The sequence below is a fragment of the Argentina silus genome (assembly GCF_951799395.1).
Source record: "Argentina silus genome assembly, chromosome: 15".
Classification (NCBI taxonomy): Eukaryota; Metazoa; Chordata; class Actinopteri; order Argentiniformes; family Argentinidae; genus Argentina; species Argentina silus.
The window spans coordinates 7,472,130-7,493,968 of NC_139669.1; the positions used below are offsets into that span (position 1 = coordinate 7,472,130).

The window sequence follows — 21,839 nt, forward strand, 5'->3', positions numbered from 1 at the left end:
TACAGCAGGTAAAAGAAATAACAACTCAGGAGGGGAATTAAATGATTTATTGGAATTGTCTCTCAAATATTTTTCAGTCAGTGTAAGCGTACAGGCTTCATTGTACAGGGCTCAAATATCATAGCTCAAAAAAGTTCAAACTCTACTTTTGTCACACCATATAATGACCTAACTTATCTCAACTACTCAAAGATGTGAACTTCTTTGATTGCTGCCATTTACTTGGCTCTTACCGGGATACAATAAAGGTGTTATTTCCTACCAACTATTGGATGTTACACAGGTCACCGTCTTCAGCTCTGTCTCTGATTCAGACATGTGATACAACTATGACAAGGACTGATAATCCATCCTCACACCAAAAAGCCATTACATTCGGCAAAGTCTGGCTTAGATAACTTTGCTCACTCAGATAGATTGGTATATTGAAAAGGGGGGGCTTTTCCGCTCCGAGGATTTCCAATTTGCTTGTAATGAGCCAGACAGACAAGTCCTCTTCTCAGCTCAATTTCTATTTGCTGGTAATCCTCACCCCTCGCCCTGTTTATGGCTACTGTCCCTAGTCCAAATCGGTTAAGGCTAGATCGACTTTTTAACGAACATTTGTTGCATTGAGCAGGGAAAATATGTATAATAATAATAATAATAATAATAATAATAATAATTATAATTATAATAATAATAATAATAATTTACCAGGTCGGTAGACGGCGCTATATTCCTTTCAACAGTTTGTTGCGGTAACGGAATCGACAACAACCGACGAGGAAATGAAATCTCGCGGTCTCCGAGACTGACGCTCACAGTTCAACCGGAGGACCGTGGAAGCAGCTAGTTCCCCGTTTTCAAACCCACTATTTTTTAAACATGTCTAACCCAACTCCCGCCAGCAAGCCTTCAAACCCCGAAAACCCATGTGTCTTTTTTGATGTAGACATTGGTGGAGAAAGAGGTCAGGACAATTTTTCATAAAGCTTCTCTATTTCCTCCAACTGCTGGATAAGCTAAGTGGCTAGCGGCAGCTAGCCCCCTTCTGATTGACTGTAGCGGCTGCTAGCCAGTGACTTGGAGAAAAGGCATTCATTCATGTTGAATGAAGAGAACTTGGATTAGCTCAGCAGCAAACTGTTACCTTATCTCTGCCATGGGCACACTAGTTATAGCCAATATGTTGTGCTAATTGCTATCTTTATTTGCAATATATTGTCTCCATCGCTGTCTTTGAATTATTCCTAGCTTGACAAATGTGCATTCAAGGCATGTGCAGTCATGTCTCTTATACCGTAAACAGTCAACCACCAGTCGTCTTTGTCCTGGTGGACATTTATTTTTCGGCATAATAATAAACGTATTGACAATAAACGTTGTACCCCTGGTCAGATCTCAGACGTTCAGCCAAACCTCGTCCCACATGTCTTTACTGTGACCTTCCTTTGTTGTCCCTAGTTGGCCGGCTGGTGTTCGAGCTCTTCGCTGACGTCGTCCCCAAAACCGCAGAAAATTTCCGAGCCCTCTGCACCGGGGAGAAGGGGATTGGCAAAACCACAGGGAAACCTCTCCACTTCAAAGGATGTCCCTTTCACAGAAGTAAGTATGAAGCCACAGATGTCTATTCCAAGGTTTCAAACTGAGTTCAGACCATTATTTACTATATAATACAACCCCAAAAGCCTTGAAGCTTGACACTGTTTCATGTCGATTAGAATCACCAGGGACTAGATGCATATTGGCTCTCTGGTCAACTTGTTTCAGCTGAACTTCAGGGTTCTCCTCAGGATTGTTGAACAGCGTGGCACTAGATTGCATTATCAAAACCCGACTCGGGTTTATTCATATCAAAATGCGCCAAAAAATACTGTTAAAACGCTGAGGAACATCATAAAGCTTTCACTTTCAACAACAATGTCCTTGCTGATCAAAGATACTACTATAATACTTACTCTCACTACTAATTTATATAGTTTAATTTGCCTTGAAATGTTTACATAGTGGCGCAGTGCCACTCTTACATTCTTTGGGGAGAAGAACCCTGAACTTGATGAACACTTGTTTTATAGTGGCCTAAAGACATGGAAGGCTATATTGCAGGAGATCCACCCCCATTGAAACAAAACACAGTACATTGTTGACCTGACGTGTGAGTTTATTGTCCATATCTGTTTCATCAAGTCATCAAACAGTTCATGGTCCAGGGAGGAGACTTCTCCAACCAGAACGGTACTGGAGGAGAAAGCATCTACGGGGAGAAGTTTGAGGATGAGAACTTCCATTACAAGGTAAAGAAGGGTTTTGAACATCATTGCAAAACACAAAGATGGAAGCCCTGTGCACCAGGGGAGGCTGGTGGAGGTAGAAATCGGGAGGACAGGCTCCTTGTAATGCACACGTGTTTGATACCATTCCTCATTCCGTTCCATGCATTACAAAGAGTCTGTCCTCCGATTTCTACCTCCACCAGCCTCCCCTGGTGCACAGCCATGCAGCCCCTTCAAGGTGCTGATTCCAGCAGGAATGATGTAGTGTCCTAAAATAACGGAGAGAGAAAGCACACACTTGAATGACCACTACCAACCTTCGATATGCATCTTTCATTTTCTATTTCATCGAAAGTCCCACAGAACAAATCAGATAGCGGTTTTCAATTGTATACATTTGAATACATTTTCTGATAGTTCTGTGGGGCCGAAGCACGTGGTTGCTTTAACTCACCAACTGCCAAAGCATTCCAGAACACTCACCACCTAGAGTGCCAAGTGTTTTTGTGGTATTTACCCAGCAACAATACTTTGATTGGCTACAAAATGAAGCATCATCATTTATTATAATAATACATTACATTTTTATAGCCATTTCTCATGGACTATATTACACAAAAGAGAGAATTTAAAAAAAGCATTTTTGGTGAATAAAGTCACCCGTGGCGCTCTAGAATGTTGACAATTTGGGGCGACTTTCTTCACCTTCGGCACTGAATGAGTTAACCTAACCCTAACCCCCCCCCCACCCAGCATAACAAAGAGAATTTGCTGAGTATGGCCAACGCTGGGCCCAACACCAACGGCTCCCAGTTCTTCATCACCACGGTGCAGACCCCCCATCTAGACGGGAAACACGTGGTGTTTGGACAGGTGCTGAAGGGCGTGGGCGTGGTCAAGATGCTGGAGGCCATGGAGACCAACGAGGACGCACCTGTGAAGGTGAATGACTGACTGACTGACTGAATGAATGAATGAATGAATGAGAGAAACTACCGCTGGCTTTGTAATGCATACCTCACAATCTATAGGGCCTGTTCAAACTGCATGGTTCAAAATGGTCAAATGGTTTGATTGTGGTTTTGTCCAGCAGTAGGTAAAGAATGTATGTCTTCCAGGGGTCTCCCCAAAGAATGTATGTCTTCCAGGCTGTGCTCCTTGTCCACTTAGCTCTGCCATTATGTCAACATTTCAAAGCAAATTAAACATGTTTAGTAATGATAGAGTAGCTATCTTTGATCTGCAATGACATCAATGTTAAAAGCTCAGTTAATTCAGCGTTTTAGCGGTATTTGTAGTGCATTATGATATAGTAATATAATATATGCCATTTAGCTGACGCTTTTATCCAAAGCGACTTACATTGCAGTGAGTGCATACATTTTTCAGTATATATGGTCCCAGCGGGAATCGAACCCCCAACCTAAGCATTGTTAGCGCCGTGCTCTGCTGACTGAGCCATAGAGGACCATGAACAAATGACCATATGAACAAACACAAGTCAGTTTTAATAATGCAGTCCAGCTCCACCGTGTCCAAAACTCCTGGGGAGAACCCTGCATTCTATACAAAAAGCATTGTGACCCCTGTGTACAATGTGTTATGAATAACGTTTGTTACACGTCTTTGTAACACGTCTTGTCCCCATTTCTCCCCCTCTAGCCATGTGTAATTGCGGAGTGTGGCGAGCATAAACAGGGTGAGGACCTGGGAGTAGCACCTAACGATGGCTCTGGAGACACCCACCCAGACTTCCCTGAGGATGCTGACTTTGACTTTAAGGATGTAGGTATCTCTCTGGTCTGAACTCTGTACTCTCTACTGATTTGACTCACCAACTGCCAAAGAATTCCGGAACCCTCATCACCTAGAGTGCTGAGTGTTCTATGTGATGTGTACCTAGCAACTATACTCTGATTGGCTACAAAATGAAGCATCATAATTGACACATTTTTGGTGAATAAAGTCACCCTTGGCACTCTAGAATTGTAACAGTTTGGGTGACTTTATTCACCCTCAGCACTCAATGAGTTAAAGGTTATGTACTTCACTTCATGTCCAATTCCAGGACAACTGCAAGTAGTGACTGAAGTTGTATACATTATATTGAATACAAGTTGTATATATTCATTTACCATTCATTATCATTCACTGGACAAGTAACAGTATGTCCTGTCAGTCAACATTAAAGGGATAGTTCACCCAATTTACAGAATCACATACTTGGGTCCTTACCCTGAAATGAGTCTATGGAGAAGGACAAACTTCAATCAACACTTTGGTTCTGGTTACCTGGGCACTGTAACTATGCACTCAAACATACTGTTATGGTGCTCAGATAACCAGTACCAAAGTGTTGATTGAAGTTTTTCCTCCGCTGACTCAATTAGTATGTAATGCACCATGGAACTGTGTTGGATTGTGACAATAAATGTCATCTATGTCTCTCTTTGGTGCCGTCTTTGTGATTAGGTTGACAAAGTCCTCTCTGTTGCTGAGGACATCAAGAACATCGGCAACAACTTCTTCAAGAGCCAGAACTGGCAATCAGCCATTAAGAAATACTCCAAAGCACTCAGGTGAAATGTTGTGCTGGGCTCACTCTAATCTTATGCTGTGTGTGTCTGTGCATTGCTCCCATGTCTGCAATCAAATACAAAGACTGTCAACACACCTTCACAAACAATCATTCAACCTGCGGACATATGTGCCTTTAACACCATTAAAGCCCCCTCTTCCTCCCCTCAGGTACCTGGAGGTGGGGGGAGAGCAGCTGGAGGAGGAGAAGGCCCACCAGAGGCTGGAGCCCACGGCTCTCAGCTGTATCCTCAACACGGCTGCCTGCAAGCTGAAGTTGGAGCTCTGGCAGGACGCTATGGACAGCTGTGACGAGGTGAACTAGGCCAAGAGGAAACCTGACACCCTCTCCAAACACACACACACACACACACATACCCTCCCCCTCTCTCTCTTGCTCTCGCTCTCTGTATTTATTTGTTTGTTTGTTTTCTATTCTCCAGGCACTGGAGCTGAACCAGTCCAACACTAAGGCTCTGTTCAGGAGGGCGCAGGCCTGGCAAGGATTGAAGGAATACAACCAAGCCATGGTAAATACAGAGACATATCATCTATTGCTACACACATATCATCTATTGCTAGAAATCCCTATTGTTGTCCCTAGACTGTGTCTTCTGAGAAGTCAGCCTCAACTAGGGATGAAATGATTAGGCTGGTAGCCAAGCCACAGGACATGTTTGCCCAACCCCCTCTGATGGGAACCTGTACTGCTTTATTTGCAATAAAAGATGATGACTAGATTTATGGCGGATCGATGAAGAGGTCAACACCAAATGGAGGAAGTGATCAATACTCGGATGAGTAGAAATGATTGGTGTCTGTTGCCTGTTGATTCTCTGAATAGTTTCCCTCAACCTTTCCCGTTATAGATCGATCTGAAGAAAGCTCAGGAGATTGCACCCGAGGACAAAGGTGGGCTTTGGTTACTTTTTTCTCCTTCTGCCAATATAGGGGTAGTTATTTGTGTCTGAAGTTCGTGCTTAAAATACTAGGATGTTTATACGATTCTCTGAAAAAAAGCTGGGGGGGGGGGTGTGACAAGTTAATTGAATGTCGTCTTATCTTTCTCTCTCTTTCCAGCTATTGGTAACGAGATGAAGAGGGTGCAGTTGAAAGTGAAAGAGGAGAAGGAGAAAGAGAAGAAAATATATTCCAAAATGTTTGCATGATAATTTCATCAAACACACATCATTTGATGTACCCTTTAAAAAAAAAAAAAAATCTATTTGAAGTCCCCTCACTGATATAGTTATTTCTGTAAGGGCAGCTACACTATTGCCCCTGTTTGATAGCCATCTGTTTCTTGCATTTATTGGAAATGATGTATCTTTCCATCCAAGTTCCTTTCATGTTTTCACAAGGGTTACTGAAATGAACTACAAATAATACGAAATTCAACCCGTCAGGATTTCGACGGAGTGTTTCACTGTAGGCCTACTGAGTGATTTTGATGGCTGAAGTCGTCAAGTTACTGTTTCCCCTTTTATTTATTTGTCTGAACGTCTGTAAAGCCTTAATAAAGACAACGGTTTAACAGTTGGAAAAGCCCCACAGTGCTCATTGAATTGCTGGAATATACTGTATCAACCTCAAATAAACTCCACAGATGCGTTCAATGGAAGATGTTTTTCAGACTTGTGGTGTGTGAGAAATAAACATGGTCAAATGTTTTTTTATTCACTGTCATCATACCTTCTACCCACTACAAACATTATGTACAGTATATCACAGGTCAGCTAATGAAATAAACCTCTACGGAGCCACAGATTTGTGTGTGTGGTCAGTTATGGACATGAATTAACGTCTACCCGTGGCTAGTTATAACAGCTCTCCTCTGGTCACAAAAAAACTAAAATATATACATACTGTATATAACTTTTTTTTAATTAGCATTCATAATTAGAAAAACTGTACTTGAACCAAAGCCACTTAATGTTCCACTTTACAATGCCCATTTTTAGAATACGGCAACAGTCAAGTTCCGTGTTGAGGCACTTGAGATTCTAGAAGCCATGGCTGAATTCCAAAATTCTTTCCTCGCTTCCCTGCGTCCTCTCTCCTCGCCGCCTCCTCAAAACTCATTGGCGGAGAGATCGGCCTCGTTTAAGACCTTTGTTAAGGACAAAGACGCAAGGAATCTGAGTAAAAAAAACATATCGACAGCTAGCCCTGATTGTACCTTGGCAGCCACCGTACTGCTGCAGGTGGAGGTGGTGCCCAGTGATATGCCTGAATAAATCACATTCCGTTGTAGGCCGGCCCCCCGCTGCCCTCCGGGACCACCCAGTTGATGTTCTGGCTGGGGTCCTTGATGTCACACGTCTTGCAGTGGACACAGTTCTGGGCGTTGATCTGTAACCTCATGCCTTCTCCAGACTCCAGGGGAACGTACTCATACACACCTGAGAGAGAGTGAGAGAGTGAGAGGGTGAGAGGGATGGAGAGATGGAGGGAGAGACAGAGAGCGAGAGAAGGGAGGTGTTAAAGGGATAGAGTGTGTGTGAGAGAGAGAGAGATAACTACATCCGTTCCCAAACACTGGCACTGCTGCGGAGCCAATAATTAAAAAGCCGATCAAGGCCTGTCCGTGTGGAGCTGCTGCTTGCAAATCATGCAGGAAATTAAAGCACTTGGGAGAGGCGATGCTGTGTTGTTTATTTATTGATAAAAAACCCAGCCAAGCCCGAGACATCTTTAGCAGAATGTGGGGGAGGAATAGCTAATTGTGTTTTTTTCAATAGAGGTTCTGGGCAGCGAGATGGAACAGGAGAGACTCGGGAGAGACCCACTTTCTAGGAGAGTGTTTACAGTGTTAGTGCTCAGCAGGTGGTAGTCAGAAGCTCTCTCATTGGTTAGCATCTCTATTGAAGAGCCAATGGGCTGTTCCTTCCATAGAAAGCCTGGCACCGGAGGACAAAGGCCTAGATGAGCCCAATTCCAAGGTATTCTAAAATTAGCACTTATTATTATTATTGTCAATCGCACCGTCAGTCAGTCAATAGCTGTGTGTGTGTGTGTGTGTGTGTGTGTGTGTGTGTGTGTGTGTGTGCGTCACTGTGTGCCCCCCCCCCCCCCTCTCTCTCTCTCCCTGGTCAACTGTACGTACCAGCAGGACAGAAGCGCTGCTCAGGCCCGTCATAGATGGCCAGGTTCCTGGCCACAGGGACGCTGTCATCCTTCAGGGTGAGGTGGGGGGGCTGGTCCCCCTCGTGGTTGGTGCCGCTCAGCGCCACAGAGGACAGCAGGTCAAAACTCAACTTCCCATCAGGCTTAGGGTATTCGATGGGCGTGCAGTCCTTAGCTGGCTTCAGCTGGGCTGAGTCCAGGCCTGAAAGGAGAGAGAGGAGGAGGGGGGGGGGGAGAGAGAGAGAGAGGGAGAGGTGGTATTATGGAATGTCAGTTCCAACTAAAGGAAGATAAGATGACCTTCCTCGGTTTGTTCTTGGGAAAGGAGTCGTTGTCTGGTGACGTTAGGAGTTGTTAAGAAACACTGCCAAAGTGCACTTCGGGGGGCCGGTAATTACTGCTAGGCAATTAATATTCACAGATAATAGTTTGCCTAACGACAGTTAGGTCAGTTGCCGTCGGCTGACACCAGCTGTTATTGTTTACCGGTGCCAGGGGAGGCTGGCGGAGGCAAAGGTCAGGCTCATTGGGACGTACGTGATGAAGAGAGGAGCGGGATCAGAACACCTCCCCTGTGGCCACAGCCTCCGTAAGGCGGTAATAAAGGGCAGAGCGCAGCTGAATCTGTCTAACTAAACTGACTCAGAATGGCTCATCATGAATACACGAAACAGATGCTTTGACGGCTACGTCAGAGAACATATCGCTGGCTGGCGGGGGGGTAGAATATCGGAGGACGGGCTCATTGTAATGCATGGAAACACACGTTTGATACCATCCCGCATTCCAATGAGCCCGTCCTCCCGTGTTCTACCTCCACCAGCCTCCCCTGGCCATTAGCATCTCATTAGCATGCTACTCGCGTGTCATTAGCATGTCATTAGCATGTCACTAGCGTGTCCTAGCACCTGCGTGTTTGAGGGTCCAGGGCTCCTTCCCCCGGAGCATCCAGTAGAAGATTCCGGTGTAGACCATGCCTCCGTAGAGGCCAAAGTAGTTATGGAAGGACGGCCGGATGTTCCTGACGGCGTACAGCTCCTTCCAGATCCACGACTTCTTCAGGCTCTCCTCGTACTCCGGAATATAAAGACCTGCAGGGACGGAGCGATGCGGAGAGGGATGAGTTGTGTGTGGAGGACACTCTTTAGTACATTTGAAGGTGGCACACTGACACACTGTTTTTGTCGTTGTGCATCAGGTGGTAGAAAAGAGAAGAGAGTAGAGAGGGATTAATAGAGGAGAGGAGAGGAGAGGAGAGGAGAGGAGAGGAGAGGAGAGGAGAGGAGAGGAGAGGAGAGGAGAGGAGAGGAAGATAATATAGACAGGATTAGGAGAGAGAGGAGAGCTTTTTCACCCAGGGTGAAACTTTCCCTTTGCCTTCTTCTGACCAGTATAGAGGAGTTTTGAAGCATTTGTTTAATTAATGGTTTGGCCAATTCTATCTCCTGTAAGATATGTCAGGTTTAGGATAACCATCTCCTGTGGTCTTGGTTAAGTCAGAGTTAGGTTAACTCCATCTCTGCGGTCTTGGCTGTCCGGTACCTTCCGTCTCTGTTGCCAGGTTCTCGTCTGTGATCTTGGGGAAGATGGCCTCAGCGGCCAACATGCCGCTCTTCATGGCTGTGTGGGTGCCTTTGATCTTGGGAACGTTCATGAAGCCAGGGCTGCAGCCAATCAGCATCCCCCCTGGGAATGTGACTTTGGGCAGGGACTGGACAGGAACACACAGACAGACAGATGAGTTCATCCAATCAGAACCAAGGCGGAGGGACGCTTGACATGAGACTGAATTTAGAACACTTGACCCTGGATTGATGTATTGAAATGTATTGAAAATGTACCCATTTTAACACACACACACACACACACACACACACACACACACACACACACACACACACACACACACACACACACACACACACACACACACACACACACACACACACACACACACACACCTGATAGCCCCCCTCGTTGAGTGCCCTGGCCCCATAGGCGATCCTGGTTCCTCCCTCCAGGGTCTTGGCTACATAGGGGTGATGCTTCCAACGCTGGAACTCTCTGAAGGGGCTCAGGTAGGGGTTGGTGTAGTCCAGACCCACCTGGGGACAGAGAGAGAGAGAGAGAGAGAGAGAGAAACACCTCATTTACACCTCTTTACACTACTGAGCACATCTGTCCCGAGCTGGGCTGGGCTGGGCTGTGCTGGATCATAGTTACTGTAACAATGCTGTAAAGGACAATGTAGAGAGAGAACATCCGAGCCAGCACATTGTGGTTCAGGTCGGCAGTGTGTATTGTGTAGCGTGTGAAGCCCTTTCGATGGAGAGAGATCTTGAAAAGCTGTTAAAAGTCAGAGCTTTAGGGGAAAACTTTTCGGACGTGAACAGTTTCAAAAGCGTCTACAGAGGAGAAGACAGGCTCAGACATTTAGCCCCGTAACGCTGAATGGGTTTAGTGGGAGCAGGAAACACACTGCCACCGACACAGCAGGCATTCGTTCATATTCCCACTTGGTGCAATTAGACTTTCTACTGTCCTCTGGATTAGCTGAGGCCATATTCACGTCCCAAAACTTTTAAATTAAATTTACGTGACTCTGAATAAATATGAACTTTTAATTACAATGTTTCTCTCTACTCTATTTCTTGGACTCACCAGGGTGACAGGGAGCCAATAGCAGGCCAGTCACTCAGCAGGGTGGCAGGGAGCCAATAGCAGGCCAGTCACTCAGCAGGGTGGCAGGGAGCCAATAGCAGGCCAGAGTCACTCACCAGGGTGGCAGGGAGCCAATAGCAGGTGAGAGTCACTCACCACAAAGCCCAGCGCCACCAGCGGTTCTCCCTCGTTGAGGTGGTAGAGGAAGGAGCCTCCGTACGTGTTCCTGTTCAGAGGCCAGCCCACAGAGTGCTCCACTCTGCCCGGACGCCATTTCTTCTCATCAATCGTCCAAATCTGGCCAATAAGCAAAGGATAATAAGTACCATTCATTCATCCATCCATCCATTCATTCATCCATCCATCAGACCATCCATAAAGTAATTCATTTCTTCATTCAGTCACGTGTTCTATTAATCTCTTCCAACACGAATTAGTCATTTACACTTTCATTGACATTTATGGCATTTAGCAGACGCCTTTATCCAAAGCAACTTACAACAATTACATTTCTTTAAGTAAGTGAATCATCTATCCATCAGTCAAGTAAGCGATGGTAGGACCAGGGGCTATTGGCAGTCACAATGCGAGAAGTCATTTTTATTTGGACTCGCATCAAGTCCAAAAACATGTGACCCTTCACAGTCATAGGTAATAGTCCAGCTGACTGAAAAGTGGTCTGTTTGCTTACTCCTGTCTAAATATGGAGGCATCACTCTGTTATCCAATAGGAGAAAGGGGGTGAGGTGGGCGTTACCTCCTTCAGGCCAATGGCGTAGGTCTGGGCTTCACAGTTCTCCCGGAGGTTGAACTGCCTATAGAGCTGCTTGGCCAGGTGACCATGGCAACCCTCCCCAAACAGAGTCACTTTAGCATGAAGCTCCATACCACGCTCAAACACATCCTGGAGAAGAGGAGGGGAGAGGTGAAGTGAAGGGGAGGAGGAGGGGGGAGGAGGGGAGGAGAGGATGAGGAGGGGAGGAGAGGAGGGGGGAGGAGAGGATGAGGAGGGGAGGAGGGGAGGAGAGGGGAGAGGAGGGGAGGGGAGGAGAGGACAAAACAAGCATGTAAATCATTTGTATTTTGTCTAAGGAATAGCACCGATTTTCTGCATGAACTGACATCACTGTGTTCATTTTCACCTTCGGTGAACCGTCCTTGGCGATGCCCACATCATTGGTGGCGATTCCTTTCACGCTGCCGTCTTCATGGAACAAAACCTTGAAAGAGAGAAGACACGGAGATGGTACAAAACCGGATCAATGAAGCGGGTCTCTGAAGGTCACAGAACCACTGGTAAATCAATGAGTGTGATCGAGTACAGAAACAGAGCCCCTCAACTCCACAAATCGCCTCCCATATCTGGACAACAACATCCAACAATGTAAATGTTTCCTGGGAGAAAGACTGTGTTTGAGGAAAGATCAATTCTTCAACAGTGATTGCTTTCTCAATATCGGTAAGATGGCAGATGTTCAGTGAACTGGAGGGGCGGGAGTGTGTGTGTGGGGGGAGGGGGGGGGTGTGTGGGGGGAGTGAGAGACTTAAGGAGGCAGGGAGGGAAGGGAGGAGAGGGTGAGAAAAGAAAGGGAGGGAGGGAGGGAAGAGGAATGGAATGAGGGAGGGAGTGAAGAGAGGATAGAGAGCAAGGTCTTATCTCTGCAGCAGTATAGCCAGGGTAGTGGAGGGGGGAGGGAGGGAAGGAAGGCAGGAGAGAGAGAGGGGCGGGGGGGTCTTACCTCTGCAGCAGCATAGCCAGGGTGGGGGAGGGAGGGAGGGAGGGAAGGAGAGAGAGGGGGGGGGGTCTTACCTCTGCAGCAGCATAGCCAGGGTACAGCTCCACCCCCAGCTCCTCAGCCTGCTCTCCCAGCCAACGCACAAAGTTCCCCAGCCTCACAATGTAGTTCCCATGGTTGTTCATGGGCAGACCTGGGGACACAGGGACAGGGATGGAAGGGAATGTATACACAGACACACAGACACAGACACAGACACAGACACAGACACAGACACAGACACAGACACAGACACAGACACAGACACAGACACACACACACACACACACACACACACACACACACACACACACACACACACACACACACACACACACACACACACGTTCAACAGGTTGGCCCTGGCCAAACTAATGTGTTGCATCGGTTAATTACGGCTTCTCAGTTAACAGCCAATGGAGACGACCAGGACGACAGAAATGTTCAGAGGAGCTTGTTCAGAGGACCTTTTGACAGTCCGTTCTACCGTTCAGCCAATTAAAAACGAGGAAGCGTTTTGGAGTAGCTTGGCTGTTCCAAAAGGTCACGCCAGAATTCCGTGCAACAAATCAAGATAGTGACTTCATACTTATGGGTGTTTCCTGACAGAGGAGTGTGGCCAGGGCCCTTAGGCTACTGGTGACAGGCAGGAGATAGGACGCATTTCTGAAAGATATACTTGAGCACTGAAATGTTCAAAAGTAGCTTTACCTGGCAACATCGGGACAGGAATCCTGTATTTCGCTGTTAAAATCCCAAATGCGTCCTCAGTCACTGCTGTATTCAGGGGTGCCTTGGGTGAGAGATCACAAATAACATCACTTATTTCATTTATTTGGTTGTTTTCCTTTGGGTTGCAAGACTTTCAACCGAGGTACGTTCAAGACTGTGAAACATGGCTCAAACAATATCAGCTCCATATGTCGTTAACCGGTGATTGCGGGCGCTGCTATATGTTTGTTCAATGCGAAATGCGACAGATTGGTTGTTAATCCCATGTCAGTCCCTGGCAGTAGAGCTGGACATGGAGACAGGGTATGTTTCCATAGGACTACATTTCAATACATTCATTTGAATGGAGCTTAAATAATAAAAGCATCCCCCTCCATTCAAATGAATGTATTAACATGTAGTCCTATGGAAAGGTCAAAGGCGATGGTGGAAGTCCTGGCTTGCCCTGAGTCCATGTCTGCAGTAAAACATCCCTGGTCCTAGCCCTGAGGCTTAGCAGGTTATTACTGAGACCAGTCTGTCTCCGTTTCTCAAGGTGTAGAACACACACACACACACACACACACACTCTCTCTCTCTTGAACACACACTCTCTCTCTCTCTCTCTCCCTCCCTCACACATTCTCCTAACACCCCTCAGCTCACCGCAGGTCATTACTGAGACTACAGTCTGTCTCTGTTACTAAAAACGTGCACACGCGCACACACACTCCTTACCCCCCTCTCCTTCCAGTCGGGGAAGAGCTCATTAAGGGCGCTAGGCTCCAGGCAGGCCCCTGACAGAGTGTGAGCTCCTATCTGAGAGGCCTTCTCCACCAGACACACCCGCAGCTCCCTCTCCTGCTCGTTGGCCAGCTGCTTCAGTCTGATGGCTGCAGACAGGCCCGCAGGGCCCCCGCCCACAATCACCACATCAGCCTCGTCCGCAAACCTCTCCATCTCCACACCTGCAGGGTGACAATGACACAATAAGACGCGGGCACGCACACACAGAGACCAGAGACAGACACACACAGACCAGAGACACAGACACAGCACAGAGACACTGACACAGCACACACACAGACCAGAGACAGACACAGCACACACACAGACCAGAGACACAGACACACAGCACACACACAGACCAGAGACAGACACACAGCACACACACACCACAGACAGAGACAGAGATACAGACACAGCACACACACAGACCACAGACAGACACAGAGACACAGACCAGAGACACAGACACAGCACACACACAGACTAGAGACAGACACACAGCACACACACAGACCAGAGACAGACACAGACACAGAGACATAGACACAGACACAGACACAGACACATACTCTCTCTCTCACACACACACCTATATGCTGAATATTTTTTGAGAATGAGTACTGTAATGGCTTTATTCGCATAATGTATAGCTCAACTCCAGAGTTCATTTAGAGGAGCACCATTATATTATGGTGAGGAAAATGTTGCTATTTGCATGATGATAATAATAATAATTATTATTATTATTATTATTATACAATGCATTGTTGAAAGACAGGCAAGTATGCAGAATGAGAGAATGTGTGTCTGATATCTGACAGTTACAGTGTGTGTGTGTGTGTGTGTGTGTGTGTGTGTGTGTGTGTGTGTGGTAATGTTGATGATGCTGCAGTACCTTCCCACCGCGCGTCTTTATCCCGAGGGTAGATAGTGTAGTGTGATGTGATCCGAGGGGTTGAGGAGGAAGAGCACTTCCATCTGGATGTGTACAGCTGAGGGCCATGTTCTGCCTGCGCGGTCTTCAACGCTCGTACACACCGCTGGGCTACAACAGACATGACAGGAGAGGACAGGACAGGACAGGACAGGACAGGACAGGTCACTACTGACTGGAGCCGGTTAGAGCTCATCAACTCAGGTCCGATATCGACCATCCGAACAATGTTTACGCTTTAACACAGACGTATCATACAGTCAAAAACACAGTGGTAATGGTCTGAGACTGCCTGCCTGAAGGAGAGAGTCAGGTGACAGATTGTTGAAACTCGAAAAGAGTGGGTGTCAAACAAGCTATTACTCACACCTATAAGTGCATCGTTCTGAACGTGTCACCTTTGTAAATACAGTAGCTAGCTAGCTGAATCATACATTGAGAATCGATCGGTTTAATTGTGCAGCAATGTAACACATCAGATCAGACCTCAATCTCTCGCTAGCAGCTGTTAGTGGCAGGCAGGCAGGCTAGCTAGCTAGTTTGCTAGCTATGAAATTAGCTAGCTTAGTAGCTGTCACAAACGTACTTTCCCCACTTTTAATTATGTTTTTAACTTACTATGGTTAAAACACATATGGTAAAATAATATGCATCACTTCAGCTAAGTGTTAAACTAAATAGAATTGCATAAACAGAGCCAAGGACATCGGTTCGGGTGACCTATATTTGATTTCAACTTTGCCCTACATTCAGCTTGCATGCTAGCAGTGGTAGCAGGCTTGGCATGTCATGATTTCAGATAACTGGCGAACCATCAACAACCATCTTACAATAGAAATAATAATGCACAGCACAAGATGTGCGTTAGAAAGCTCTGATAATTTAGCAGGACCAAGAACGTCATGAGAAACGGACAGGCAGGCGTGCTGGGCTGTCACACCAGCGAGCTAGCCGACGTCGCTACCTTACCTTGAATTGAATATCTGCTAGCTGGAAACATTGTACGAAAATGGTCAGCTAGCGTGGTGTTTACTAGAAAAAGTCCTTATACAGTTGATCCGATGCAGAGCCTCCGAGGCTCAGCAACGACAGTGATTTTGCGATTGCTGTTCTGGCAACAAAATTCACAGGTGGCGTCTCATAACATACACGTTAGCAAGTGTCAATAACTGCGCAGTTATAGTAGCTGCGGCGGCCGTGGTGGGTTTGTTCGTTAATGTCGAGAAGAAGCGGCACATTTACTGTGGTAAAATGTCATAACAATTATTATTATTATCGTGCTGTAAAACATGTTAAATATCATGAAATTGTCCAGTTGTGACCACTTGACAATATTACATCACTGTAATTCAAGTTCATGCTTTCTAAAGTCTACTGATTTTAATTCAAGAAAGATCAATCTACGTACAGATCACAGACTTATTATTACAGCTACATGTTGGTTCATCAAAGCTGCTATTCTGTGTGTGAGACAAGAATAATCAAATGTCAGTCAGCATTGTTTCTTTATTTATTTGTTGAAACATATTCCTTCACATTAATTAGAAATGTCCAGTATGAATGAAACCTTTTTCTTCTAAATCTGTGGTTGGGCTTCCACGTTTTTATTACCAACCAAACCTTATGGCATCAGTTTTTTTTTTTATTACATTTACAGTAATTACAACAAATTAAATATTATCTTTATAACAAATAGTAATAGACATATTGAGAACTGTGGAAAAATAACATTGTATGATGACTCTTTGAATAGTTTTCTCTTTGCAAAGACATACTTTTTTTTTTTTTTTTTTAATTTATTTTATGAGCAACTTTCAAAATGTAAACCTTTGAGCATTCTGACATGTCTTTGAGAAAATACCTCCCACTGTGTTTAAAGAGGATCGTCTCGATCGAGACTCGACACCCGAGATCCACCTTGGAGTAGGTGACATATCTTTGTGTTGCAGTGGCAAATGCCACTGAGGAGTCCCCTGGATCAACACAGCCATTCAGCTCAGTCCTCTTCTCCTCCCAAAGGATTTCATCAAGGAATCAAAACCATGGAAACACAGGCTACTGCACACAATGAACATGGCAGTGATCGATTTCATTTATACAATGTATGTACTGTACACCAGGAGCCTTGTGAGTGATTGGATTAAATGAAAGGTCAACAAACTGAAATAAAAGGTGAGTAATTAACCAGAAAGCATGATGTGTCAGTAGCACTCAAAATGGATGGTTGGAACCCAAACACGCTCCTTTGATGTCTGTACAAATCACAGTGCAAAATGTTAATCAACTCTACAACTGTAAACATGCCGCGAACATCCAGTAGTGTATCAGATGCACGCACGCACGCACGCACACACACAATTTCTGCATCAAAACAAAACAAATCCTGTGTGGGAGTTGTTGTGGGTGTGCTGTTGCTGTTGTTGTTGTTGTTGTTGTTGTTGTTGTTATTGTTGTTGACATTGTTTCTGGTTGAACCCCCATGGGGCGTCAGCCCCCCTGTGAGTCACCACTATTGGTCCCGTCGGCTGTGATGAGCTGTGACCTCCCTGAGGTCGTACAGGACGGGGTGCAGGACATGTCGGAGTGGAGGTGCTGCTGGATCAGGTATTCCGGGGGGGGGGGTGAGGTTCAGGGTCTGAACCTGTCCGTTCTCCTGCAGGGGCCACATCTCCTGCCAGGTAAGGGAGGGGTGGTGGGCTGGTGGGTGACTGCTCAGCAGGGGTCTCCTCTGCCGGTAGTTGGCCCACACCTGCAGGATGGTCTCTTTGAAGGGCCGCGTGGTCAGGGTGTACAGGATGGGGTTGAGGGCACTGTTGATGGGCAGGATGAAGATCACCACCCAGGAGGAGATGGTGCCTGGTAGGGGGGTCGCGGGGGAAAGAGATAAGAGGAGATGAGCGATGCAGATGGCAGGTGATGTGTGATGAGAGAGTGAGAGTGTGTGGTGTGTGTGTGTGTGTGTGTGTGTGTGTGTGTGTGTCTGTGTGTGTGTGTGTGTGTGTGTGTGTGTCTTTTGTTTTGTCTGTTTGTCATTTATTATGCTATCTGATAATCGGATGAATTAATTATAGAAGCAATATGAATGATTAATATGAATTCAAATTTACCACTGTATGCATATATAATGCAATCATATCTGCTTAAAACGTCATCAGAACATCAAGGGTTTAGCGTGAAAATTGTAACGTTATCTCAGATTGACTAACCTGGAGCTAACACTTACCTGGTATCTCCACCTGTAAGAGGGACAGGATCTTGAGGATGAAGATCGGGATCCAGCAGAGGGAGTCTGTGATGACGATGGAGAAGAATCGCTTGGCTATGGTCACCTCCTTCCTGATGTGGTTGCTGTATTTCGGGGTCTGGGTCCCTGTCCTCTGAATGTTATAGAACATGCTCCCGTAGGACAACACTATGATCAGGAACGCCACCAAGTTCAGCCCTGTGGGGGACAATGATATTCATTTTATATCACACTTTTACAATACAACAACACAAGTAGCTGACGGCATGTTTGAGTGCAACCGAGTCCGATACCGTTTGCAAATAAAGGAGGAACAAATACAACTAAAAAGGAAACAAATAAAGTTGTATGGAGTTGAATCTGAATCTCATCGTGAAAGACACCCACCCAGGAAGATGACTATGGAGTACACCTGTGCCCCTGTGGTCTCTGGCTGTTCAGAGTGCAGTGGGAAACACACCCCGTTGGTCCCGTAGAAGTTCCTGAACAGGCCCTTGCAGGCCAAGGGGAGGAAGGCTATGACGAAGCCAAACACCCAGATGCTGAGCAGGATGCTGATGGTTCGTCTGCGCCCGGGCGTCAGGTACTGGAAAGGGTAGACGATGCAGATGTACTTCTCCAGGGTCAGGTAGGTGAGCAGGAGGACCGACACCTCGGTGGACAGCATGGCCAGGGAGCCGATCACCTGGCACTGCACGCTGTCCATCCACGCCTGGGCGTGGCGGTTGTACTCGCCGCGGAACTTGAGGTCGTAGGCGCCGATCATGAAGAGGTACACGCCCATCAGGCCGTCAGCGCCTGGGGGGGGATGATAGATTGGCATCAGTGGAGGCTAGTTGAGGTAGAAATCGGAGGATGGGCTCATTGTAATGCATGGAATGGAATGAGAGATGGCATGTTTGATACCATTCCTTATTCCATTCCACGCATTACAATGAGTCCATCCTCCGATTTCTACCTCCACTAGCCTCCCCTGATTGCCATATACAGGCCAATACTTGATGGAGTGATTACTAACTGTGAACAAAAAGTTGCTGGTATCCTAATGGAATCTACCTGCGAAACTATGTTGTTTGACGAAAAAAGTTCGTTTAGTATGTACCCCGCCACGAAACCTTGGAAGTTTCTCTGAGGAGATTTCAACGATGCTAAATTAAGCATAGTCGGAATGTTGTCTATTAGAGAGGGCTAAACATGAAACTATCCCTTTAAAGTCTGTACAGCATCACTGGTATTATTGCTGTATTACAGCTTCATGGGTTTTGATGTTAGGAGAGAAAAACTGTCAACTTTCAAAAAAAAGTTGACAGAAAAACTGTCAACTTTCAAATATTTACAACGTCAGACATTCAACAGACATGACAAGTGTCATTTTAATCTCATCAGAGATTAAGTCTCCTAAAATGTCACAAGCTACAGTGACAAGCTTTTTTTTTTTTGTTGCAGAATATGAATGTTATATTAGACCTCCACATATTTGCATATGTAAGCTTCAGCCAGGATCCAAGGCCTGTTGCACTTCTATGGCATCAACCAACACCCAGAAGATATACTTCTTCAAGGAAATCCAACCTGAATGTCTGATGTAAATCCAAACTTTTTTCAGTGTTTCTCTCTGTAATGAATTAATCTATCAAGATTATGTTCGACTCAAGCAACCTGCTGAAAAAAGGAATATATGTTGAAAAATACATGTTCGGTTTGAATTCCCCTCAGAAAAGTCTTGACTTGCAGCAGCGTACTGAGTCATCCCTCTCCTTTGATATGTAAAGGTTCTAAATGTGCATATCAAAAAGCATTTTCCATCTGACATACATCAACATTAAAGCATGGCATACAGTGGGGGGTAGTGTCAAGCCGGGTGGCAGGGGAAAGGCAATATACAGCCTTCTCTATGGAGTCCCAGGTAAGTTATTAATGAAGACACAGCCTTCATCAACAGTCATCAACATGTATGGTCCACACCCTGCATACGCAGAGCTATCAAAGCTGTTGTGTCCACAGCGGAAAGCTCTTCAAGGCTCACAGCGTAGGCATGACGTTAACTGTTCCTTTATAGAAAAACTAATACAATATGACCTTCACTCCTCTGACTTCCAAGGGAATTTGTATGCCATATACAAGATCAGCATATCAAAGCTAGTGTCATTGAGCCTTGGAATAAGTCTAATGGGCCGTAGATATATTAAAGAGTAATACCAGGGGAGGCTAGTGCAGGAAGAAATCGGAGGACAGGCTCACTGTAATGCACGGAATGGAAGCAAACACACGTGTTTGATACGATTCCTCATTCCATTCCATGCAATACAATGAGCCGTCCTCCTATTTCTACCTTCACCAGCCTCCCCTGGAACATCCATGCAGTACCAGTCAAAAGTTTGGACACACCTTCTCATTCAATGGTTTTTCTTTATTTTTATTATTTTCCACATTGTAGATTAATATTGAAGACATCAAAACTATGAAGGAACACATATGGAATTATGTAGTAAACTAAAAAAGTGTTAAACAAACCAAAATATGTTTTATATTTTAGATTCTTCAAAGTAGCCACCTTTTGCTTTGATGACAGCTTTGCACACTCTTGGCAAGTTTGTGTCCAAACTTTTGACTGGTACTGTACATTGACACACTCTTATGTCCCTGGGAATACTTATCAACTGTACGGTCAAATCACACAAGGCCAGTTCAAAAGAGCAGACTAAGACTTTATTGGCCATGCAATCAATTCTCATCAATTTTTTTAATCCCCCCCCCCCCCCCCCCCCCCCCCCCCCCCAAGACAATACACACGCACTGCACCCCCCCCTCCCGAGACAACACACATGCACACCCCCAAGGGAGAACAGAGCTCTGGGCACAGGGTCAGCCATATTCCGGCGCCCCTGGAGCAGTTAGGGGTTAAGTGCCTTGCTCAAGGGCACAACAGCAGTGGTAGGCACCTGGATATGATGCCAATAACCTTCCAGTTACCAGCTCACATCCGGCTCCCTCCTGGAGTGGGGATTGAACCAGCAACCTGGCCAGCCTCTCTAACCTCCAGGCTACCTGCCGCCCAGACAGAATACCCTGTCTGTCTGTCAGCATGGGGCAATGTGCATAACAAAGCTATAGTGTGACCGTGCACTGAGCTCTGTCTTATGTAGCGGAGGTGATTTGGAATCACGGTCTGGTGATACGTTAACCCTGCCTAAAAGTGTCGCCCTCAGACCTTGAGGATGTCCTCTCGGCATAACGATAGACACTTGTGTCTTCCATGTGGGAGACCCACGTTCGAAGCCTCGCCCGTCACACTTACAGCAGAGGGAGATGATGCACATGGCGTGGAGCTTGTTCTCCGAGCGGATGTACGAGCGCATGCAGATGACAAAGACGTTCCCAAAGCAGGTGGTTGCCGAGACAACCCAGACGAAGACCCTCAGGACGATGTTGGCCAGGAGGTCCTCGAAGGATGAGATGCCGTCTGTGTTGGGTTTACAGCTGCGTACGTGAGGAGCGTAGCCGCAGTACTGGAACTTCTTAAAGTAGCTAGACACACACACACACACACACACACACACACACACACACACACACACACACAAGGAGGACTGTGGATCTTTGGATTGAAGGAGAGTGCTTGTGCATATTTGTCACAACACAGCACCTGGATGGATAGATAGATAGATAGATAGATAGATAGATAGATAGATAGATAGATAGATAGATAGATAGATAGATAGGTAGGTACTTTATTGATCCCCGAGGGGAAATTAAGGCGTTACAGC

The 21,839-nt window shown here is 46.0% G+C and overlaps 3 protein-coding genes across 3 annotated transcripts in view; 1 reads left to right on the forward strand and 2 right to left on the reverse strand.

Moving 5' to 3' along the window:
- The first annotated feature begins 811 nt into the window (after positions 1–811).
- Positions 812–6,453, forward strand: ppid (peptidylprolyl isomerase D). Its single transcript, XM_083686231.1, has 10 exons — positions 812–952; positions 1,447–1,587; positions 2,170–2,276; positions 3,009–3,197; positions 3,918–4,040; positions 4,728–4,834; positions 5,004–5,148; positions 5,276–5,362; positions 5,702–5,744; positions 5,913–6,453. Exons 1-10 carry the CDS (start codon positions 868–870, stop codon positions 5,999–6,001), a joined length of 1,116 nt encoding a protein of 371 aa, XP_083542357.1. The 5' UTR covers positions 812–867; the 3' UTR covers positions 6,002–6,453.
- Positions 6,454–6,488: 35 nt separating this feature from the next.
- etfdh (electron transfer flavoprotein dehydrogenase) lies at positions 6,489–15,967 on the reverse strand. The gene is made up of 13 exons (XM_083686230.1): positions 15,798–15,967; positions 14,790–14,939; positions 13,844–14,073; positions 13,106–13,187; positions 12,430–12,548; positions 11,762–11,839; positions 11,377–11,523; positions 10,776–10,916; positions 9,920–10,063; positions 9,501–9,669; positions 8,867–9,049; positions 7,939–8,160; positions 6,489–7,234 (listed from the first exon to the last, which is right to left on the reverse strand). Exons 1-13 carry the CDS (start codon positions 15,826–15,828, stop codon positions 7,071–7,073), a joined length of 1,860 nt encoding a protein of 619 aa, XP_083542356.1. The 5' UTR covers positions 15,829–15,967; the 3' UTR covers positions 6,489–7,070.
- A 1,370-nt stretch (positions 15,968–17,337) lies between these two features.
- Positions 17,338–21,839, reverse strand: part of rxfp1 (relaxin family peptide receptor 1) — a gene marked incomplete at both ends in the record, with an annotated part of 67,662 nt that continues 63,160 nt past the window's right edge. The window contains 4 exons of the mRNA XM_083685509.1: positions 17,338–17,684; positions 18,052–18,270; positions 18,460–18,870; positions 21,371–21,600. Of these exons, the coding sequence (XP_083541635.1) occupies positions 17,338–17,684; positions 18,052–18,270; positions 18,460–18,870; positions 21,371–21,600 (1,207 nt within the window). The remainder of the gene's footprint in view (positions 17,685–18,051; positions 18,271–18,459; positions 18,871–21,370; positions 21,601–21,839) is intronic.

Bases quoted from the DNA above. Each gene is read 5' to 3' on its own strand.
- ppid (XM_083686231.1), top strand. From the start codon at position 868: ATGTCTAACCCAACTCCCGCCAGCAAGCCTTCAAACCCCGAAAACCCA. The intron at 2,277-3,008 runs GTAAAGAAGGGT...CCCCCCACCCAG, and splicing joins ATGAGAACTTCCATTACAAG to CATAACAAAGAGAATTTGCT. The intron at 4,835-5,003 runs GTGAAATGTTGT...TCCTCCCCTCAG, and splicing joins AAATACTCCAAAGCACTCAG to GTACCTGGAGGTGGGGGGAG.
- etfdh (XM_083686230.1), bottom strand. From the start codon at position 15,828: ATGTTTCCAGCTAGCAGATATTCAATTCAAG. The intron at 13,188-13,843 runs GTAAGGAGTGTG...CTCTCACCCAAG, and splicing joins CCGACTGGAAGGAGAGGGGG to GCACCCCTGAATACAGCAGT. The intron at 9,670-9,919 runs GTGTGTGTGTGT...GTTCCTGTCCAG, and splicing joins TCAACGAGGGGGGCTATCAG to TCCCTGCCCAAAGTCACATT.